Source organism: Urocitellus parryii, chromosome 2 (assembly GCF_045843805.1).
Source record: "Urocitellus parryii isolate mUroPar1 chromosome 2, mUroPar1.hap1, whole genome shotgun sequence".
NCBI classification, from domain to species: Eukaryota; Metazoa; Chordata; class Mammalia; order Rodentia; family Sciuridae; genus Urocitellus; species Urocitellus parryii.
Window position 1 is genome coordinate 10,245,420 of NC_135532.1, and position 21,217 is coordinate 10,266,636.

At 42.9% G+C, this 21,217-nt stretch overlaps 1 protein-coding gene across 2 annotated transcripts in view; it reads left to right on the forward strand.

Moving 5' to 3' along the window:
* The window catches only part of Nalcn (sodium leak channel, non-selective), a 278,563-nt gene that overhangs the window by 213,332 nt on the left and 44,014 nt on the right, over nt 1–21,217 (forward strand). For both annotated transcript variants that reach the window (XM_026399552.2, XM_077792082.1), the window contains 3 exons: nt 4,602–4,675; nt 18,729–18,830; nt 19,273–19,342. In XM_026399552.2, the coding sequence (XP_026255337.1) occupies nt 4,602–4,675; nt 18,729–18,830; nt 19,273–19,342 (246 nt within the window). The remainder of the gene's footprint in view (nt 1–4,601; nt 4,676–18,728; nt 18,831–19,272; nt 19,343–21,217) is intronic.

Sequence of the window (21,217 nt, forward strand, 5' to 3'; positions counted from 1 at the left end):
GGGGCCACCATTTCTATCCAGGAGGCCCTAAGGGACACCACAGCAGAACAGGTAGCAAACGTGAAATAAAACAGACCTGAACCTCCGTGTCAAAGGTGCTCCCCACGAGCCTGAGAACCCCAAGGGCAAGACATGCCCCAGAAGACCTCCAAGACTTTACATTTTAAAAAATTATTTTGATATCTGGCCCCAAACAACAACAAGGAGAGATCATTGATTAACATCAGACTTCCCAATAGCAATCTTTATATCAGAACAAGCTAAAGTAGTCTACACAGGATTCCCAGGGGAGCCATGCATGAGCTAGGCTTTTTACATCCAGGGAAACTGAGTTTCCAATTTCAAAGGACTGAGCTGTGATCACGATGTCACTACGGAAACGATGTGGTATGGAAGGAAGGCTGTTCCCCTGAGCCCCTCCTGGGAGGCGCTAGGACACATGCGTCAGACAGCCCAGAGAACTCCAGAAGTGACTCAGGTGATGACATGGGGGGGGCGGTGGGCGGTGTCTTATGTAAGAGCTGAGACCACAGGAGCACTGAGCAGCTGCTCGCTGTCACCATGTGGAGCAGCACAGAGGTACCGACGAGGAGAATGGGAAGAACGTACACAAACACTTCAGTGGTCACTCGTCATCTTGATTGTGTCAGGTGTCATTGTTCCCAGATTATTGCCTGTGAAATGTGAAATAAAAATTTGTAAGTTATTAAGAAATAATCTAATTCTATCATCCCTTGTGTCCTTGATAATCAGGAGTGGAGATGTGGGAAGAGAAAGTGGCATAGATGTCATGTAGGAAAGCCTAGGGAAGGTCCCCATGTCTTAAATTTAAACTGAAACTATCAGAATCTGTTTGGACAAAGTCCTGGAAATGGGGACCAAATAAGTAGAAATGAGCCCTGTTGGATCTAGATGATGCTTTTGCAAAACCATTTTCCAATAAATAAACCAGGACTTCTTGGAGAAAATTACTGATTTGAAATAGAAAGCATGCATGTGACCTTGGGGCATCTTGCCACACCTGACATCAGGGAAACTTCACCAACTTCTACTAGGGTCATGTTGAAAGAATCCCTGGGCCCACTTGAAAAGGCTTCCAGTGAGCACTTGAGATGATTGGACCTATGATAAGAACAGCAATCGCAATGGACTGAAGTCGGTCACATGAGTTTAAACTTGGAGTTCATAGTATTCTAAAAACAGTAATTAGCTAACTTAAGCAGACAACCCATTAAGTACATTAAAACTAACGTGAAGGTCAAGAGTCAAGCATTTATCTTGCCTTTCCCATCAGAAATGGACCACTTGGTAGCCAAATTCTACAGGAAAGAAAGTACATCACTAAAAGAAAACATCCAGCTAATAAATGAAAATGAAATGATGGCTTTGCAGACTGAAGGAATTGATGGAATGAGGCAGTATCCACTGGTTCTATTAATGTCAGGAAGAGAGACGCCCAGACAGCAGGTGCCTCCTGGTGAGAAAACAGACTCCGCCTAAGGCCCTGCCAACCTCTGGATCCAATGGCAATTTGTGGAAAATGCAGAGGACAGGAGTGCATTCAGCTATATCAGATTATGCACTGGGGAAGATCCAGGTTCTGAAGCTACAGATGAAATGTCCCAGGTTCTTTGATTTAAAAGTCATTATTTAAAGATCACCAGAGCCAACCATCAGTGAGTCCTTCGAGTCAGGATTAATCAGTCACAAATAACTCTCTGCACATGGAGTTGAACTTCCTGGATCTTGAGTTCTGGGTTAAAGTGCATAGTTCTGAGAACATGTTTACAATTAAAAGTTTCAGACTTTAAAAACGTCATCTGTGAATTATTTGAACTTAAATTTAATTTATTAGTTTTGATCGTTAATCCAGTCAAGGAATTGTTCTTTTGGCGAGTTGAGTGTTTTAGGTTTGTAAACATAAAACATAAAATCTATAAAATAATGTATAAAATAAAAAATAAAATCTATATTAAAAAGGTCTTTTAAAACTAATTTTTTGTCATTCTCAATGAAAACAGTATGCGTCATCCATCCCATTCTTTTTACTCCTACATCTCTGATATATTTAGATGCAAAGTGAGCAGTTACTGATTCTTTTTAGCTGCAATTTACAATTTCAGATCTAAAATTGCTTTTTTCCTTTGTGAAATGAATCTGTTTAATGCTATGAGTATGCATCTGCATATGGCTGTCAGTATCTCTTAGGGCCAGAAGAGGGCACTGCAGAGCAGTGTAGCCCTGAGCTCCTTGTAACAAGCAGAATCTGAGAATGTCCTTTGCTAAAAGATACACCCAAAACTTTATAACACCAAGAAAAACTGAAGGGATAATGAGATAATCACTATAGGCCTCATTCACCAGAAAAAAAGGGCTGTTAAAACATCTATCTATGTAAATACATACCTAGTGTATCAAATATATGTCTATCAAGCACAATACACGCATCTCTTCTTTCTTCCTTCAGGTACATTCCAAAGTTGAACCTGAAGCTTTTCTGTTCCTACTACCTCTGCCATCAGTTATAAAAGCAGTTCTCAAGCACTCCCTTGTACACATTAATGCTGTATTTTGTTTTAATCAGCTCGAATTTAGGATAAAGTGGATGTGAGGCCTTTTAGTAATTTTATGTGGTGCAGGAATCATTTAGGAAGCACTGTACTAGATATTATCCCAAAGGCTCTTCCCCATGTGAAGAGCATGGTTTCAGCATCAGCTACTCTACCTGCAGTTAGGTCAGTAGGTTCAGGCAGGAAGAGACCTAGGCCTATCCTTGACCTTGAGGATGAATGAAGAACGGTGGGATCTGCAATCCTCTCCTAAGGCTGCCTGTCACAGGGCCTCAGTAGGGGACCTGTCTCCTCATTGAGTGGGTTTGTAGGTGTCACCAGAGCAGAGGCTCCACCAGGAGGGGGCCTTACAGCTGTCTTGGGTCTCCGGAAGCCACTGTGAGCAGTAATCCTTAGGAAATGTCCAAACAGCTCAGGGAGAAAGTAAATCAGTGCCCAAAGTCCCCTCTTGAGAAGAGGGGACAAGATGTATGACACATCACTGTGAATAGCCTTTTATATGCTACTGTGCAAATATAACTCCTAAATAAATGGCATCCACTCTTGTCTCCTTGTCTGCACATTACTTTCTTCTCCTAGGGGTTCTAGTGAATAAGGAAACAAACCGATTCAGTTTTCATGATTAAAAAATAAATAAATAACAAAACACTTTTGCTGCCTAGACGTGTAAGGGAGAAATCACCAATGTGTTCAATGAGCCTGCTCTTCATTACAGACCCGCTAGGAAGCAATGGAAATTGTGTGGTAGATTGTGGTATTACTTAGATTCTCAGTTGTGTTTGAAAAGGCCAGTTTGGATCCTGGCTCTTTCCCAGCCATGGCTACATGGACGTATTGGCTGGATGTCATTGCATTTGTTTATAGGCTGTTTTGAGGATTAGGCCTTGGTGGCTTTGTGTCTCAACTTAAATGGTGCTTGTGGTAAAGAAACCAGATGGTCTGTTTTAGGTGAATGCAGAGTTTTCTTGTTTTCTGCTTTTCCCTCAAATTTACTGGAAACACAGTATGCCTTACAGTGTTTCCCCTACTCACTTTGCTTAAAAGCCCACCTACCATAACACTCACTTAGAGAATTCGCACCAAATTAATTTGCCTGGTACATACATTTATGAATTTAACCACTGCCACCGGTGCCTGTAGAAGTTATTCGAGGTCTGTTCCCACTTCTTCAGTAAAGTCATTGGTAACTCTGTCAGACACTTGTTGTCCCCCAGCCAAAGTGCAAAGCTCCTCTCATCTTTTCCACTGTACTAAGTGTCCAGTTCTTGGCCATCCGCCATATTGTACTTTTCCCTAATCAAGTGCCTGCTCTGTCCTGCCTTACTGGGTTGTTCAATTCTAAAGTCCAAGAACTCCGGCTCCCTGCATCCTTTCTCTCTGCTGGTCACCAGTATGGTGCAAAGTGCTGAGGAAACCTTATCCCTCTGTGACAACGAGCAGGTCATTCATTGTCTAGTCTGACTGCTGGAGTTACACTTTTGGGTTATTTGTTCTTGGGAATCTACCCAAAGACGTGATGGCGAGCTTCTCGTTCTCTTTCTTCTCTGGAATAGTTTTACCAGCATTAACTTGGGGGAAACCTCGAAGGCCTCCCTCATTTGCTCCTGTGCTAATAGACAAAGCAACTCCTAAACTAGTGTTCAGATTAGTATTGGATCCCAGGCTAAGCACTGGGATTGTGGATTGGAGAACATTTTTCTAAGTAATAGTGAATGAGGAGTCCAACATTAGTCTCACATTAAGTTCTTTGGAAACTAAAGAACCTCTTCAGAGAACGGGCAGCGTCATTACCAGTGACACACAGCCTGTGCCTCATCCCACGACTGTGGAAATGCAGCCCCACGGGATTGTTTGCAGTTTTGCTCCAATGAAAATGAAAATAGAGAAGAATATGAAATTGTAGAATAATCACGTAATGAAGCTTTAGTGAAAAACATGTTTAATGTTTTAATAATGTCATCTCTCTAATGATTTTTCAGTATGTTATTCTTTTACATTCCAAAACTAAAATTATGATTTTATAATTTTCAGCTTCGCAAGTCTGTTTTCAGCATCAGAGCAAGGAACCTTCTGGAAAAGGAGACTGCGGTCACTAAAATCTTAAGGTAAAACCAATAAGTGTTGATATATGCTCAATCATACGTAGAATTAAGCAAAAAAGAGGTTTTTTTAAGTGAACCAATTTTCAATTTTCTGTGGATCAACAAACATACTTTCTGTTAGATAGCAGGTTTGAGTAAGTATACACTTATATACAATGTCAACAACATTACTAATGTCTTTGCTGAAAAAGTAGTATTTCATTAGCAAATTAGGCCATTTCTTTCTTTCATGTATTTAAACATAAATTATTAAAACATTTATAAAAATATTTAAATAACCATTATTCTTATAGCCTCTTTTGTGATACCTAAAGGAAAAATCATGATCTGGAAAAAAATGGTAAGCAAGTCAGACTTTTAAAGCAATTATGATTTTTAATCTACTAATCAAGTTATTAAAAGTCTATTAAGAGTTGAAAGCATACCCATCTTAGAATGCTTATGAAAACATGTCATTATTTTAATGCCACTTCTAAAACATGTCTTGAAGTGAAGTATCAATAAGAAAAATTAAACTTATTTAAACATATAAGGCTATGTTATAATACAGAGTAATTTGATCAATATAAAATCCATATGCATTTGGAATATCACTTATTGCTGCGTATATTATGTGAACACATGTAAATGGCACAACCAGATATTTGGAGCTGAAGGTAGGAGGGCTGACAAGGTGAACAGACATATCATACCAGGAGGGTCTCTCCAAACTCGTGGTGAGTGGAAGAAGATAGACTCAGGTACTAGGTTCATTCCTAGGAATGGTCATGAAAGCATTTGCCTGGACTGTCTATTACTGTAACTCAGAAGCCTGTAACGAGAAAATAAAGCTAAGTATATATGAGAACTATATTTGCATTTTAATGTTACCTGAAATTTGTGTGTAAAAAACAAATATTCTACCTAATGACGACTGTGTCCTATGAATTCCCTTTCCATTGGTGAACATTCATGCACAGAGTTGCAGTAACTTTTACTAAATGAGAATAAATACTTAGGATTTATCTCTTCACCACAAAATATGAAGAGACAAATGTGAAAGGTCTCATTGAAATATACAGTCTGGGTCCCAACCTGAGTTTGTCTGTCTGGCTGGTCACCCCACCCTGTTGTTACCATGGAGACATGCCATGAGGTCTGTCTTGACTGCTTCAGTCTCAAGAATCATTACTCAGGCTCACCTGTACCAGACAAGCTTATGACAGGGTTCTACAGAAAAAATGTGCTGGTCTTCTCAGTGGGAAGAGACCCTCGCCGGGAACTGTAATATTCTGAGTCCGACAGACCCACCTGACCTTCCCCAATGGTCCAGGTCAACTGCCATCCAGAGATGGAGCCGTACCTAGGGCACCTGTGACTTTCCCAGGCAGAGGCAGACACTGGTTCTTGTGAGAAACATGTCCCCAGGCTTCACTTCCCTGGGCACACACCTTATAACCAGTCTGCTGCTTTCCTTCTCCACCCTGTCATGATGTGAGTCTGGAATGTCCCCAGAACTTTGATTGTTGAGGCTTGTTTGCCAGGGAAGCAGTGAGCAGAGAGGGGATTGGGGCAGTCTTCAACCTCACCAGTGGATTAACCCAAGTGATGAAGCAATGAATTGAATGGGCTACTGAGAGGAGGTGTTGACTGCAGGCAGCTGAGGTGTGGCTGGGGACATGCCTTTAAGGACTATCTCCTGTCCCTGGCCTTTTCCTCTGTGTCAATCTGTCTATCTATCCATCATCTATCTGTCTATCCATCCATCCATCTATCTCAGTTCCCAGCTCCAGGAGCTGACAGCTTCCTCTTCCGTGTCCTTCCTCACCATGTCGGCCTCACCTCAGGCCCAAAGCAGGAGCTAACTGATCCTAAACTGAAACCTCTAAACCATGAGCCACAATGAATCTTGGCCCCTCTAAGTTGTCCGGGTAATTTTGGTCACAGGGACAGAAAGCTGAAAACAAACCCCCTTTCTTTCTTTACCTCCATCAGTTTACAAGAGAACGGTGAAACTCACCCCTCCAGGAACTACGGTATGGGACCGGGACTGAGGTTCTCTGGACGGCCACACAAGGAAGGGGCAGGCCCGTCGGGGCTGTCTCCAAGAGCGTGGCCTTATTGTTTTCCAGGTGACCTTTAATTGGAAGCTTCCTTCCAGACTTCACCTACCTTAGAGTCAGGCATTTGAGATCACAGAGTTGTCACAAGGAACAGGTTAACATGTCGTTTGTTTTGAAAAAAAAAAGTTAGACTTTTTCCGACAGGTTCTGTTGATTGGTTTGACAATGAAGAAAGACTCAATAGTGCCCAATGTCACACATTTGAGTGAATTGTAAGGATGAAACTGGTCCATGTTTGCTTAAAAATCCTATTCAATACATCGTAATGCCAGGAATTACATTCTTTACTTCTGTTTAACATGGCCAGGGGGAAACTTAATAGGCAACTTTTAAAAATATTTTTTAGTTGTTGATGGACCTTTATTTTAATCATTTATTTATGTGTGGTGCTGAGATTCAAACCCAGTGCCTCACACATGTGAGGCAAACGCTCTACCACTAAGCCACAATCCCAGCCCTTAATAGTCCATTTTTAAAGGTACAGAAGTTTAGAAAATTGGGGGGAGGGAAATAAAATTATGGTGTATGTGAAGAAAACATTATGGACCCCCCTCAAACCTGCCCAACAATTGTATGATTTGAGGGATACCCAGATACAAAGTACTTTAGGACATCCCACACACTTCAAAATGAGAAGAACTCCTTACACTCTTGGCTACTTTGCCCTGTGAATTACCGGACACAAAAGGCTACAGTTTGAGGAAAAAAAAAAAAAAAATAGAATCTATTCAAAATACAAATTTGATTCTTTAGAAAAATGCCTCCTGTTTCATTTGTAAAAATGGTTTCCTCGTTGCTGCCTCTGTAAACTGATACCTTTTGGGGGGGAATAGCCAACTTTTACCACTTCACGAGTCCTACTCCTAGTAGTAACGTTAGTAATAATGAGGCCGATACCTGCATCATACCTGCCTCCTGGTGTAATCCCTTAGTTACAAAGTCATGAATAGATTGGGGCCCTGGGCATGGCTCTATGCTGTTTTCCCAGGAACAACAACAACTAATAAAAAAAAAAATAAGAGGAAAATTGAAAGAAGAAAAGAAAACATCTGTGACAGCCCCAGGGCCCTGATGCGGACACCTGCCAGAAGCGGGAAAGTAAGAAACGCTTCCTTTCACTGTCTCCTTTGGCCCCTGGGCTCTCGCTCTCCCTCCGCCTGTTAAACCTTGCCAGAGCCCTTGGGGAACCTGGAAGTGGCCTCTTCTGGGACCCTTGGCACTCTTAAAGGAAGGAAGGGCTGAGAGTCAGGATGCAGTTTCGTCTTTTGGTGGGCGAATCTGCCCTGGTTCACGTAAAGGAAGTCTGGCAGAGTCTAATGTCCTCAACTTTCCTAGATGTTTTTTTTTCCCTCATGGAATTATTGTCTTTCGTGTCTCTGAAGGTTTCTCACCAAGCGACAGGTAAGAAAAGTATAGGGAGACCTGGGAAAGGACCTCACCTGAGTCATTCTGGTACAGCTTGGCACTTGTCCTGATTTGGGTGCAGGTAAAGTAACTTTAAGCCAGTATGAGATGTTAGTGTCTTTAAAATAACTCCTACAAAATAACGAGTATTGGGGGGAAATAAAACAAGGCAGATCCCTGCGGCGAGGTGTGCAGAGCCTGTCTGTGTGGACTGGTAATTTGTCTGTGAACTCTCAGTTCGCTCGATGGAAGGTGGGAGTCCAGGGTGCCTCCAGGCCTGACCCAGAGCCCTGGGCAGTGTCTCTCTTGCTCCTCTGTCACCTCAAGTAACTCCCTGATCTCACCCTCAGTTTTCCTATCTGCCCTTGTGGAGGAGACTTTCCAGAAAATTCTGTCTGACTGACCTGTTGATTGGGCAGGGTGAGATTTAGCTCTTCCTGCAGTGCAGACCACTGCTCCAACAGCAGGATGCCTCTAGCTCGGGGCTGGGAATGTGTAAGGGCTTGGTGAGCTGCAGAGCTGGTGGCAGACTCTGGGGCTGTCCAGCACACACACCAGGCAGCAGGTACCTGCTCTTGACACTTTTTTTTATTCCTTTTGGGCCTTTTGGTCTTTAACTCTATGTGTGCATTACCTTTAAAAATAAAAAGTACAACTGAGGCTTAGAAACAACATCCAGAAGTGCCCAGCATTACTGAGCCCCAGGGAGAAGCACCTGGACGGGAGTCTTGATGGGTTGACCAGTGGAATGAAGGACTCAGTCTAGAGGAGAGGCCTGCGCCAGCAGCTGTGGTTCAGACAAATGGATCTGGGGGACGCGCTTGCAGCTGACAGTGGGACAGCACCAACAGTAAGAGCTCGCCTTCCTCCACACGAAGCCCCATTGATGCAGAGGCCTCGGTTCTTTCCCAGTGGTTAAGCTGTGGGGCTGCTGGGAGTTTCCGTCCTCAGGGGAATCATTGCCAATATCCATCTTCCAGTTGAAATAGGATTCATATTATTTCAGCAAAAAGTGTCTATATACATTACCACGAGCAGGAAATTCCATCCACGAAGGAAAACCTCAGAGAGAAAAGGCCCTGGAGTCTGAGAATGTATGTCACTCTTTGATGGAGTCACCCATTCCTATGCATAATAATCTTTAATTCATGCTCTTGCAGTTATAACTTTCAAAAAAAATGGTGTTTCAAGAAATAGAATTTCTGCCTCTACTTGAGAACACTTTGATGAGAAAATGGTGAGCCATTTGTGCACATCTTGGGAATGCTGCAAGGCTTAGGTGAAGGTGACCCAGTGGCCAGACAGACATCTGTGCTGAACACTGTGAGAGGAAGGATGTTCCGCTGTCTCAATTATAAAATCCAAAGTTGCTAGACTCTGCCGTTCAGCTCCACTGAAGAAGGCTCCCTTCACACGGCAATGACCTTTTCTCTGTATCAGAAGAAATCAAAAATAAATAGCAGTGTGTTTTCAATGCCCCACTACCTCCACGGAGACTTCCTCTAATTCAAGGCTCTGAAATGGAGCAAAAATGCATTATCATCCCTGTGAGGCTCAGTGAATAGGGAAATGTCAAAATAAAATAATTAAGCATGTACATTACTTTCCAAAGTCCCATCCAGCCATGAGAACCTCATTAGCTAGGGGTATCTTTATAACCTTGCTGAGTGTCCAGTCTCCGTGACACTGGTATTCTGGAATTTCCATTTGCAGCATAATTTCCCTTGACATGCACTTGTTGTGGTAATTTTTGTAGATCTAAGGAATACTCTTTAATTGAGTGCTGTTGTTAAGGGTAATTAATATAATATGTGAGGTTAGTTTATCTCTTATTTATCATTTGAACAGAATTATTATTATTGACCACAAAGGCTACATATATATTACTTAAATATATTTAAAATCACGATACATTTTAAAAATGACATTTGCCAGATTTTCCTTAGCTAGTATCTGAATTGCAGTAATCAAAATATTTTTATATTTTATTGCGAGAGTATTTTATTTATAGATTATTTTTAAATAAACCCAAAAGTGAATACAATAGCCCTATGGATTAGGAGGCCTGCTATGAATTTTAGCAGAGAGATTCAAGGAAAAAAACATTTGTGGTAAACATTACTTTTTAGAGCAGTTTTACATTCAGTACAAAACTGAGTGACGATATAACGATTTCCCATATACCTCCCACCTCACACAGAAACACTCTCCCTACCATCAACAGTCCCTATCAAAGGGGTGCATTTTTTATAATCAAGGGACCTGCTTTGATACACCGAGAACACCAGAGTCCATAATTTACACTAGCTAGTCCTCATGGTGTTGTACCTTCTATAGGTTTGAACAAATGCAAAACAGCATATAGCTACCATTGTAGTACTATATTGTCTGAAGACCTCCATCCCCCACCTATTCATCTCTCCCTCCTGACATACACTGATCTTTTAACTGTCCCCATAGACATGTACATAGATAAACACACATAGAAATGTCTCCAGAGATGTGCACAGATGTTTGTAGCAACTTCGTTCCTGAATTCCCAGAATTGGAACATCCGAGATGTCCTTCAGTATGTGAATGAGTACACCAATTGTGGTGAGATGGTATCTAGGCAGTGGAATATTATTCACCACTGAAAAGAAAGGACTGATCAAGCCATGAAAAGACATGGTGGAAACATAGATGCCTACTACTAATGAAAGAAGTCCATCTGAAAAGGCCACACACTGAATGTTTAACTCTGTGACATCCGGGAGAGGCAGAGCTGTGGTGATGGGAAGATAGTTTAACAAGGTTCTTGCTTTTACTATTTTATCACTGGAATATGAAGTGCTACGTCATTGAAAAATGCAATACATATCCGTCCAAATGTTGGTTAGCATAGCTTCTGCAACATTGGCAAAAGTTCACTTTTATTATAGTAAAAATTCAATCTCTGCATTTCACTTACACATTTCTGAGTCAGTCCTTGAGTTACTGAATGTAACCCCCAATGAACAGTGTAGGGTTTCAGACATTGTATTTGCTGAATTTTAATAGAGGTACCAAAGGCATGGATTTCCCACAGATTGATTTTCTTTTTTGTTTATAGCATGTGCAAAAGATAAAATAGTCAAGGTTTATTTCCAGTGTACAGTGCAGTCCTGGTCACCCGTGTATTTGCATATCTGTAGATAAAAACGTTTTGATGAATAATTTAAGATTAGGACGAACAGCCGTTGCCACTGAAGAGCCACATGCATGCACTCAGGACCTGGCAGACTCAGGAAGGAGTGGGTGTTCACTCTGATAAAGATACAGCTTGTTCCTCATCTCAGCAGAGGCCGTTATCTGGGGCTCAGCCATTAGCACCCGCCTTGTCTCTACTTTGGATGATCACAATGGAGTCAGGTAAGAGCCATTTCCAGGAAATGCTCATAATCTATTCTCTCAATGGTTACACAGTCCTGGTTTACATAATGACCACGGAAGGGCTATTTTCCTGTTGTCTGCTGATGTGATTACATTACCTTGACCAACATCCAACAATACTTTACCTCGTGGTAGCTCAAGAATTAAGCAACTCCTCCCCCCAATGCAACGCTCTGCAAAGTTACCTTGTGATTCCCTTAGATGGTAACTGCATCTCATACCAGATGACGTCCTGGAATCTAACTTTTCTATACAGTGAAACTGACTGGAGACTCGCAGGCCTCTCTCTTTCGTTTACAGACCGTGTGGGTTTTCCCACACCCTTGCTCTGCAACATTAAGAAAGAAGCCAGAAGACAAAGAAAGAAAGGAGGACCCCTGCTACTGCTTCTGTGAACAGCTAGTGGTGTTTAATAAAGCTCCAAAGATCTCTCATCAACATCATCGTCGGCCCGATTTAAAAATATTTTAGATGGAGAAATGTCAAGGAAAATAGAGACAATTTCTTAAGACATGATTCTCTTTCCTCAGCCTCCATAAAAGATTACATATATATATATAGGGCTGTCAAAGAAGGGGCAATTGAAATTCCACAGCACAAAGGCAATGGAAGGAGGAGGAGGAAAAAAAGAATCAATCTTTCATATGTTTTTTTCAAAGGCTTGGCAAGAAACCAGGGGTAATATTTTTGCAACTGGGAATGTGTGTTTGCTGAAGAATATTCCCACATTCGGATCATCATCAGGGGTCCTCATCTTGTTTTCCTTTCAAAGGTAGAGGGGGCATAACATTAACCCCAACTGGGAAAAGGAAAATGCCTGGCTGTAATTCTCCTCCTGGGAGCAGGAAGAAAGACGTCACACAGGCCTGTGGGGTGGAGAATGTCCTCACGCACACAAGACAAAAGACTTCATTGTTTTTCACCAGACACTCGGAGCCCTGTGCCTCCCACTTCCAGGGGCCAAGCAGGTGGACCCTTTTTTTCTTAAGCCACTAGATGGAGTTTCTAAGACACTGGCCTTCTGTCACTTGCCACTAGGAAGAGATGGAGGGAAGACACCGACGGCCTTGGAGCTCACACCAGTGTCCTTCCCAGAGAAGACCCAGATGGCCCCCAGAGGACCACAGCAGGCCTTTGCAATACCATTAGCTTGCTTTTTCTTGGAGCAGCAGACAAATGACTATTTTCTTCCTGGATCTGTGCTTTTTACAAATCCTTCTGCGAGACCAAAAGGCATCTAAATACTAATGAAAGTTTAAAGTGGCAAAATACAACTTAAGTGAACATTCAAGTGCTTTTCTGGGTAGTCTGTGATGTGTGGCTCTAATGATGCGTGCATCTCATCTGTTAGGTAAAATACGAAGTCTCAAGTCCTGAGTCACTCACCATTTCAGCTTGCCAGCAGATTCCTGTAAGGAGAGATACATGGAGACCACATTCTCAGCGATGGATCGAATCTCCAGTGTAGAAAAATGGAAGGAATTCATCTGCTTGAGGCTCTGCTCCATGTTGGTTTCACATTCTCCCAACAGCTTTGACAGACAGCACAGATGAAGATTTACACATTTTCTAGCTGCAAGAAGCCATGTCTGTCTCTTTTTTTCCTTTCTGTCTCGGGCTCTGATCTCTTGTAGGCATACAGTCCGTTAATCTTGAGTGGCACAGTATTCTAACTAGAGACAAAATTAAGATCATTCAACTTCCCCTTTGAGCAGCGTACTCTAGACACAAGCTGTTTTCTTTGCAATTATTTTCATACTTCCTAAGCATAAAGTGATAAGAAAGAAATTAAAATATTTGATCTTCATAGCATTTCAAGGTTCATTCATTCAACAGATATTTATTGAGCGCCTACTGCGTACAAGAGCTGAGAAATAATAGTGAGCAATTTTAAAGATCACGTCTGCTCCCTTAAGCTCTTTGGAGTCTGGTCTAGGTGAAGAATGAAAGGCCCGGAGAATGGCCTGAAGAAGATGAGGGGCCTGCTTGTAAAAGAAGAGACTAGAAGTGGGGTTAGAGGGTGACAAACAGGGCTTTCCAAGCCACACTGAGCTCGTCTTTCTCTTTCTGAAGAGCATTGGGAAGTTGATGGGTTTGAGACCATGATAATAATTGCTTTATTTACCCATCAATGTATAACAAATGACTCAAAAACTTAAGTGATTTAAACACCATTCAAACACCTTTTCCACCTCAGACTGTGGTCAGGAGTCTGGGTATTGTGTATGGCTTCTCTAGCTCTGGGTCTCCTATGAAGCTGCTTGATTCTGTGTCCCTGAGTCGTTGGATTCAGGCCTTCATGGGCTGTTAGATTAAGGCCTCGGTTCCTCCTAAGCTCTTAGTTGGAGACCTCTAACAAGTGGCCCTCTCCATGGAGCCCCTCAAAATGTGGCGGCTTGCTTCCTCAGAGCAAGCAAGAAGATGAGAGAGCAGGGTTCCGTGGCACAGGCCTCTAAATCTAGGGCTCAGGAGTCTGAGGCAGGAGGATCTCAAGTTCAAAGCCAGCCTCAGCAACTTAGCAAGGCCCTAAGCTACTTAGTGAGACCCTGGCTCAAATAAAAACAAAAAGGACTGGAGATGTGGCTCAGTGGTCAAGTACCCCTGGATTCAACCCCTAGTATCATTAAAAAAAAATAAAGGACAAAGGAGTGTCCATGACAGAGACACAGCTATCCCAGTGTTTCCTAACCTGTCCCATCATGGTTGCCCTCTGTTTCTTAGAAGCAAGTCACTAAATCCTGTGCCAGGGAAGGGAATTACACAAAAGCATGAAAACCAAGAGGTGGGGGTCACTGGAGGGAGTCTCAGAAACCTGCCTACCAGGATAGTATCTCAGAAAACAGTGTGTTTACCGAAAGTGGCTGCGTGGGGGCCGTTCCTGAGGCTGCGGCACCCGCTCCAGCAGCCATCACTGTGGATCAGAGAGCAGGAAGACTGGCCTTCCGGAGCACCCCTCCGTCAAACCTGCTTGCTCAGTCCTCAAAGCTCTGTAAAGGTGTGATCATCAACCAGGACATGAAGAATGAAAGGCCAAGCAGAGAAGGAAATCCCAGCACCTGAACATTTAGATGAAGCATCAGCGATACCAGAGTATTGTGATCCGCCATCACCTTGCTTCTCCCAATTCCCTGTGAAGTTGGTAAGAAAGGAATTATGGTTCTCAGCAATGGACACACGAGAAAGGATACTTGGAGAATGCAAATCCGTGCCTAAGGTCCACAGCTAAGCCAGGTCAGAAAGCGCGGTTCTAAACCTTTGGTCTCTCAACTCTTCTTCTCATTAGGCTTCCAGACAAAGGCAGAACATTCCATCAGCAGCTACACTGCAAACCTACTGTGTGCTTTGAACCCCGGGACCTGCAAGTTTCCAGGGGCCTGCAGAGCCCCTCCCTCCCTCTCCTCTCCTTGACACCTCCCTTAGCCTTTTTGCCTCTTCATTCTTCCCATCAGCAGCTGGAGTGCCAGGAACTGGATTTCCTAGGAGTTGGAAGATGAGTGATAGACAGGTCCCTCAAGAACTCACAGACTATCAAGGGGTGATGACAAAATACTGGAAGCATTAGACAAGCATGGTTACCAGCACGCTGCAGGAACATGGGATAGCGCACATCCTTTTTTTAGTGCTTCCATGCAGGGGAAATATTCATCCCTCCCTCATGTCACCTGTCAGAACCCATTTGTATCAAACTTTATAATTTGGATTACTATATATACTTGTATATAATAAATCATATTTACTTCCAAGAATCCTAAAGCAAACTTTTAGCATGCATCTGAGCGTTGGCACATTAAAATATATGTAACCCCTTAGGAAATCTGACTGTGTCCAATTGAAGTAAACAACTTTCTAACAACTCCGCTATTTTCCAAAATAACAACATATTTTTCATGACCAAAAAGTGTGACAATGGCTTAGGTGCGAGGCTGCTTCTTGTGGCAGAAACATGCTGATGTGGCAGTCATTCTGCCTGTGTCCGTGCAGTGTTGTAAGGGGCCAAAGGGTTGCAAAACCACCTTCTCAACACTGTGCTCTGCTCCCAGCCAAGCCCAGACTTACCTCCCCACCTGCAGAATCTCCTCATGCATTAGGGAATTGGTCTTCTCTATATGGAAGTAGGTTTTCCCACAAGTTTTTAGAGGCATTTATATTTCTATACAAAGTGGTCTCACCTGTATCATCACTGGTTCTTTTATGGGGAAATTATTAAAGATAAGTAGAAAGAGAGTGCATAGTGCCTTTTTAGTCTCAATACTATCCCTCCATTGTACCAGGAAAACAGTCTTCAGGACCTTCAAATGCAGTTCCCTTCATATGCACCCCATTTCCTTCACTCAGTTGCTTAGTTCGAGATTTGCTAATTAGCTTTCTGCTAACGAACCCCAGCATTTGTCTGTGCAGTTTCTTGTTTTGAAAGCCTCAGCACGGTCAGTGGGAAAATCCGCATCAGAGCATTTGTCCTGTACTCAACAAGAGACGGATGAAGGGAGACGGAGACTGTTTACCTCTGACTTTGCATGCATGTGGAGGCAGCCACTGGGTGGGGGCCAGACAGGTGATCAGAGAGAGTCGGGGGCAGCCATGAAGGAAGCCTGTAGTGCCCTGTTGATTTCCAGCACGGAGACTGGGGTGGGTGTGGTGGGCCTGACTTCACTGTGCTCAGAATCCAGGTTGCCTTCGGAGCTCCAGGGACCAGAAGGTGGACAAGCAACTCTGCTCAGGACAAGACCCTCCTACTGAGGAAGCAGTGGTGGAGCTGATGCTTGGCTCCAAGAGAGTTCCAATGTCACTGGTTACAGGATTTAGCTGGATGCTCATGAAAAGACCTAGGGTTAGTGGGCGTTGTATTCCTGCATCCCCCATTAACCATTCAGAAATCATTGAACATAGAAGAAAGTGGTAGGAAAGAAAGTTAAAGTGAATGTTTCGGCCATAACTCATTTCAGGAGGTCTCAGTCGGCTGAAGCTCAGGCTTTCTGATTCCAGGATAGAGCTAAAAACCAGACCCCCCACACCCTCAATGAATGAGTCTTCCAGAGAACAGACTGTGTGATTCACATGTACGTGAAACTCCAGCACTTTTTGTACCATTTTCTGAATTCTGTAGATGCAGAAGGAATGAAATGAGTCGAAAGAGGAAAAGGGTGACTTTCTCAGCACACTTTACCATGCTGTTGTGGAAAGAGACAGAAGGGGCTCATGATGAAGCTTGGTCTCTACAGAGGGCCTGCCCTGATTAATCAGAGAGGAGCAGGCCCTCTCTAAGGGGTCTCCACAGGTTTCATAGAGGCCCCTCAGGGACACCAAAAATGCCAGGTGTTCTCAGACTGGGCTGTTGGGCAAACGACCAGCAGCTCTTAAACCATGCTGCCCCAAACCAGTCACCCTCCTCCATTTCCCGCACAGCAGAGGTCCTTGCACCCAAACAGGTGTGTTACAATCGAGTTGGATGTGTTTATATTTGAGGCCTAATGGTCTTAACTGCTTTGGGGGAGACTCTTGTGATCCAAGAATGACAAGTTCCCAAGACCAAGGCTGAAGGATAAATCTTGACGGTTCACACAGATGGCAGGGGATGCCACAATAACAGCTCCTCCAAATGGATTTCCTCAAAATGGCTTCTCGATCTTCAGTCCTTTGGTCAAGAAATAGCTAAATATATATATATGCATCCTCTTACACAGCGTCATTCTAGTCCTTAAAATAAGCACAATCTCTTCTTGTCAATGTCTAAGTTCTGTTTTTCAATAAAGTGTTGACTTGGATTTTATCCCAAAGTGGCCTCTGCTGTTTCCTAAGCTTGGGGTTTGTTTCCACTAATGATTTACATTCATTTAATTTGACTGATTTTTCATGGACATTCGCCACAATTACCTTCATCTGCATTTTTAAGTACTTAAGTACATACTTGGTGCCATAAAAGCTGCTGTTTTGATTCAGGAAGCAGATACACAGTCTTTTCCCAAAAAAGCTTAATTCTGAGAAGACAGTAAGAATTTCAAGTCATTCTAGAAGTGTGCTGGAATCCTCTGGAAGACAAGGGCTGAAAGGAACTGAGCTGAGGTGTTGGACAAATATGGCATCATAAGATCTGCACGTCACAAAGTCATTGCTTTTGACATTAGTGAGTTGTCTTTGAGGTCAACCTTGTCCTGATTCTACCAATAAGGAAAAACCAAGCCCCAAAGTTATCCCACTCGTTAGTGACAGTGTATGTCTGTTACACAGGTCTTAACTCCCTGGGTTTTTCTTTCCACTTCACCCAACCTCATTCCTGTCATTCCCCACTGGGGAGAGCTTTCTGAAGAAGAAATTTTATTTTGTCACCAAAATCATTGACACCACAAGTGTCAGGTCACAACTGTCTTCGTTAGTCAGAAAATCTGAAATTAATACCAGTCCAGTTGTGGTCTAAGGAAAATACATTTTCAAAGTCTCCAGGCTTTTGAGAATACAAAGAAAGTGGTAACTGGTTACCAGGAAACCAGAGGCTTTACATTAAGATTTTTTCTGGGTTATAATTTCAGCTTTTTTATGATTGTTGGGGAAAAGCCACATGACATACAATTCACCATCTCTACCACTTCTGAGTGCACAGTTCAGGAATGTTAAGTAAACTCACATTGTTGTGCATAATTCCAGATTTATTTTTCTTTATAATTCATTTTTGCCCCTAACTTGATGCTTGCCTGCTTTTCTAAGTTTCTGTCAAATACTTTGGAACATGTATTTCATCATTCCAGTGGCCTGGCTGGCCAAATCCTTCCCTCAGGGCTTTTATTAGAAACCTCCTTGTTTAAATTCAAAACCTACATCATGCTTGCCTGTGGGTAGACTGGCCTTGCCGCTCACAGAATCCTGATAGAAGCCCTGCCACTCTTTTTTATTGGGGGATGGAAGGAAGAGGGGCCAGAGAGGGAGCTTTCTATTTATCTTCCAGATCCTCTTTATAGCTGGGAAGCTTCTGCTTTGTGAGTGGTCCTGACACGAGCCTAGAGGTCATTTCCTTTTATATGTAGTTTGCTGCATTTTGCATTATCATTGGTGTTGCCTCAAAATTAACAAGAGCAACGAGCAGTTATGTATTATTCATTTCAAGTGTACAAATCCTGAATTTATCTCAGGCTCCTTTTTCTTCCTAGAGCTTGCACTCGACAGCGCATGCTGAGTGGATCATTCGAGGGGCAACCGGCAAAGGAAAGGTCGATTCTCAGCGTGCAGCATCACATCCGCCAAGAGCGCAGGTAAATGCTCCAGGAAGACGGGCTTCAGAGACCCGAAGGAAAGGGGCCTTGCAGGAGTGAGCATTGTGTAGCTTCAGCCCTGGGTAGCAGGCGGGCGACGGGCGAGGAACTGAATTCTATCTGCTGGTGGTCACAACAGTGAAACTGGCAATCTCATTCGAGATTCAAACAAACAAAAACACCTTTACTCAAAAACCTTTTCCTTGGTGATAGTCAAATTCTGACTTTTAAGATCGGAAGGAGAAATTCTGAAATCTTGTTAGAGGGGATCACAGGCGTTCGGATAGACTATAAGCTTTTGCTGTAAAATAGAAGTGAGGCATTTTTGATGGTGTGTCAGAAAAAATCGTTGTTGTTGTTGTTGTTGTTTAATCCTGGTCTTTGCTTAAAACTACAGATTTGATCTTGAGATCCACTGACCAGTTGATTGTGGTTGTTTCAGGTCACTAAGACATGGATCGAACAGCCAGAGGATCAGCAGGGGGAAGTCTCTTGAAACCTTGACTCAAGATGTAAGTTCTAAGCAATGCTGTGGATTTGGGAAGCAGGGATATGTCCATGTATCTAAATAACTGCTGACAGGATTCTAGGGCCTGGATCTGTCTACCATCTTGCCATGTCTTCCTAAGACTTCATACAAGAGGAACTCAGGGAGCTCAGAAAACAAATGACATGACCAGGCACTGAAAAGTGACCACTGACATAGAAGAATCTAGATATCTCACACGGAGCACATGTTTTGGTTAACACAGACAAAAGTGATGGATCAGTTATCTTGGACTAAAATTAAAAACATTTAAAGCATTTTGTATAAATAATTTGCATTATTATCTCTGAATATTTACCAAGTTCCAACTATTCTAGAATCTAGATCCAGTGTTTATAATTTCAGAGGTTTACCCAGGAGGAGATACATTTTTTTTCTATGATCATGTTTTATGTCAAAGATTACACAGAATCTCCCAAGAATTTCTTTACTTTTAGACTCTAGGTCTCTTGTGTGTGTATTGACTGACCGAGTTTTTACTTCATGTGGGATCCGGTTCCAAGTGATAAGAATAGTGGGGAAGGAAGACAGACTCAGGACCTTCCTGGAACCCACATTCTAGTCAAGGTCACAGATAATAAGCAAGTGAGCAGATCATGGGATTTCTGAGAGTGATCTTAATTTCTTCCATCTGCCTCGTGCAGCGACAGGTTTGCTTTCTTCTGTAAAGTAATATAAAGAAGTCAAAGGTGGAGATTTGATCTCAGGGGACTTTAGATAAAATGGTTAGTGCAGACCACCTGCACCATCCCAGAGACCTAAACAGAGGAGTGAGACATCTAGAGAAGCCCAGGAGCAAGCCATCCAGCTGCTGGCTGTGCTGAGATGACCATGAAAGACACAGTGAAGCTCTGACTCTTGAGTTGGAGTCTGGGAACTGGGTTGAGAAGGCAGAGTCAGGAACATTCAGAGCCAAGCATGGCACTGGAGAAAGGTGAGCTCACCCAGAGAGCCAGCCAAGCATGAGGTTTTGATCCTCTGATCCTCGTTTTGCTTTTTCTCCACTGATCTCCTGTTTCTTCAGAGGTTCTGTGATGTTGAGTTACGGCTTTCACTCCCTAGAAGATGTTACTTTAGCATCTTAGACTGTCCTCATTAAGCATCCCAGGTAAAAGAGAACTGAAAGTAGGAGACGAGAACCCCTGTCTTTGTCCTATTAGCACAACTGGAATTGGCACAGGGCTCTGTTTCCGCATATCCAGGGCTCTCTCTGATGGACGACCATGTTGACACAGAGTTGTGGACAGATCCAGCCCATGGTCTGTGCCCTCAGCACTTCAGATTCAGTCCTATTGCCTGGAGAAAGTTGCCTCGAGAAAATTCAGAGGCAACACTCTTGAGAGCAGCTACCTTTGACATGATTCAATGGAAATGTGCAGTCTACGGAAGCATCGATTAGAACGTGTCTTTGAAAATATGTGTTGAAATACACACAACAGAGGTCCTGCTTGAAAAGTGCTAATTCCAGAGGCTGGTTTCTTCCTCAATGACCTTTTCTTGTTGAGACCTGTAACAAAATGCATCCCCCGTCTTATCCATGGCAAAATGTCGTGGGGTTCAGTTATTGCATAAGATGGCCTTAGCATGTCTTTTCTCCCACGAGAGCAGACATTAAAATGAGAAAGTTTAACCTTTTCCACCTATTCTAAGTGATAGTAGACACGGATGATTAAATCTAAGGAATGCTTTCTATGGGGTCTACTCTCCAGGTGTTTGAACAGTGGCTCCCCACCTCCTGCCGTGTCCATACAGGGACCATCCAGGCCCTGCCTGACCTGCTCCCACACCCTCAGGACTGTCTCTTCCTATCAGCTCCTTGCTCTCTGGGCTCTTCCCCAAC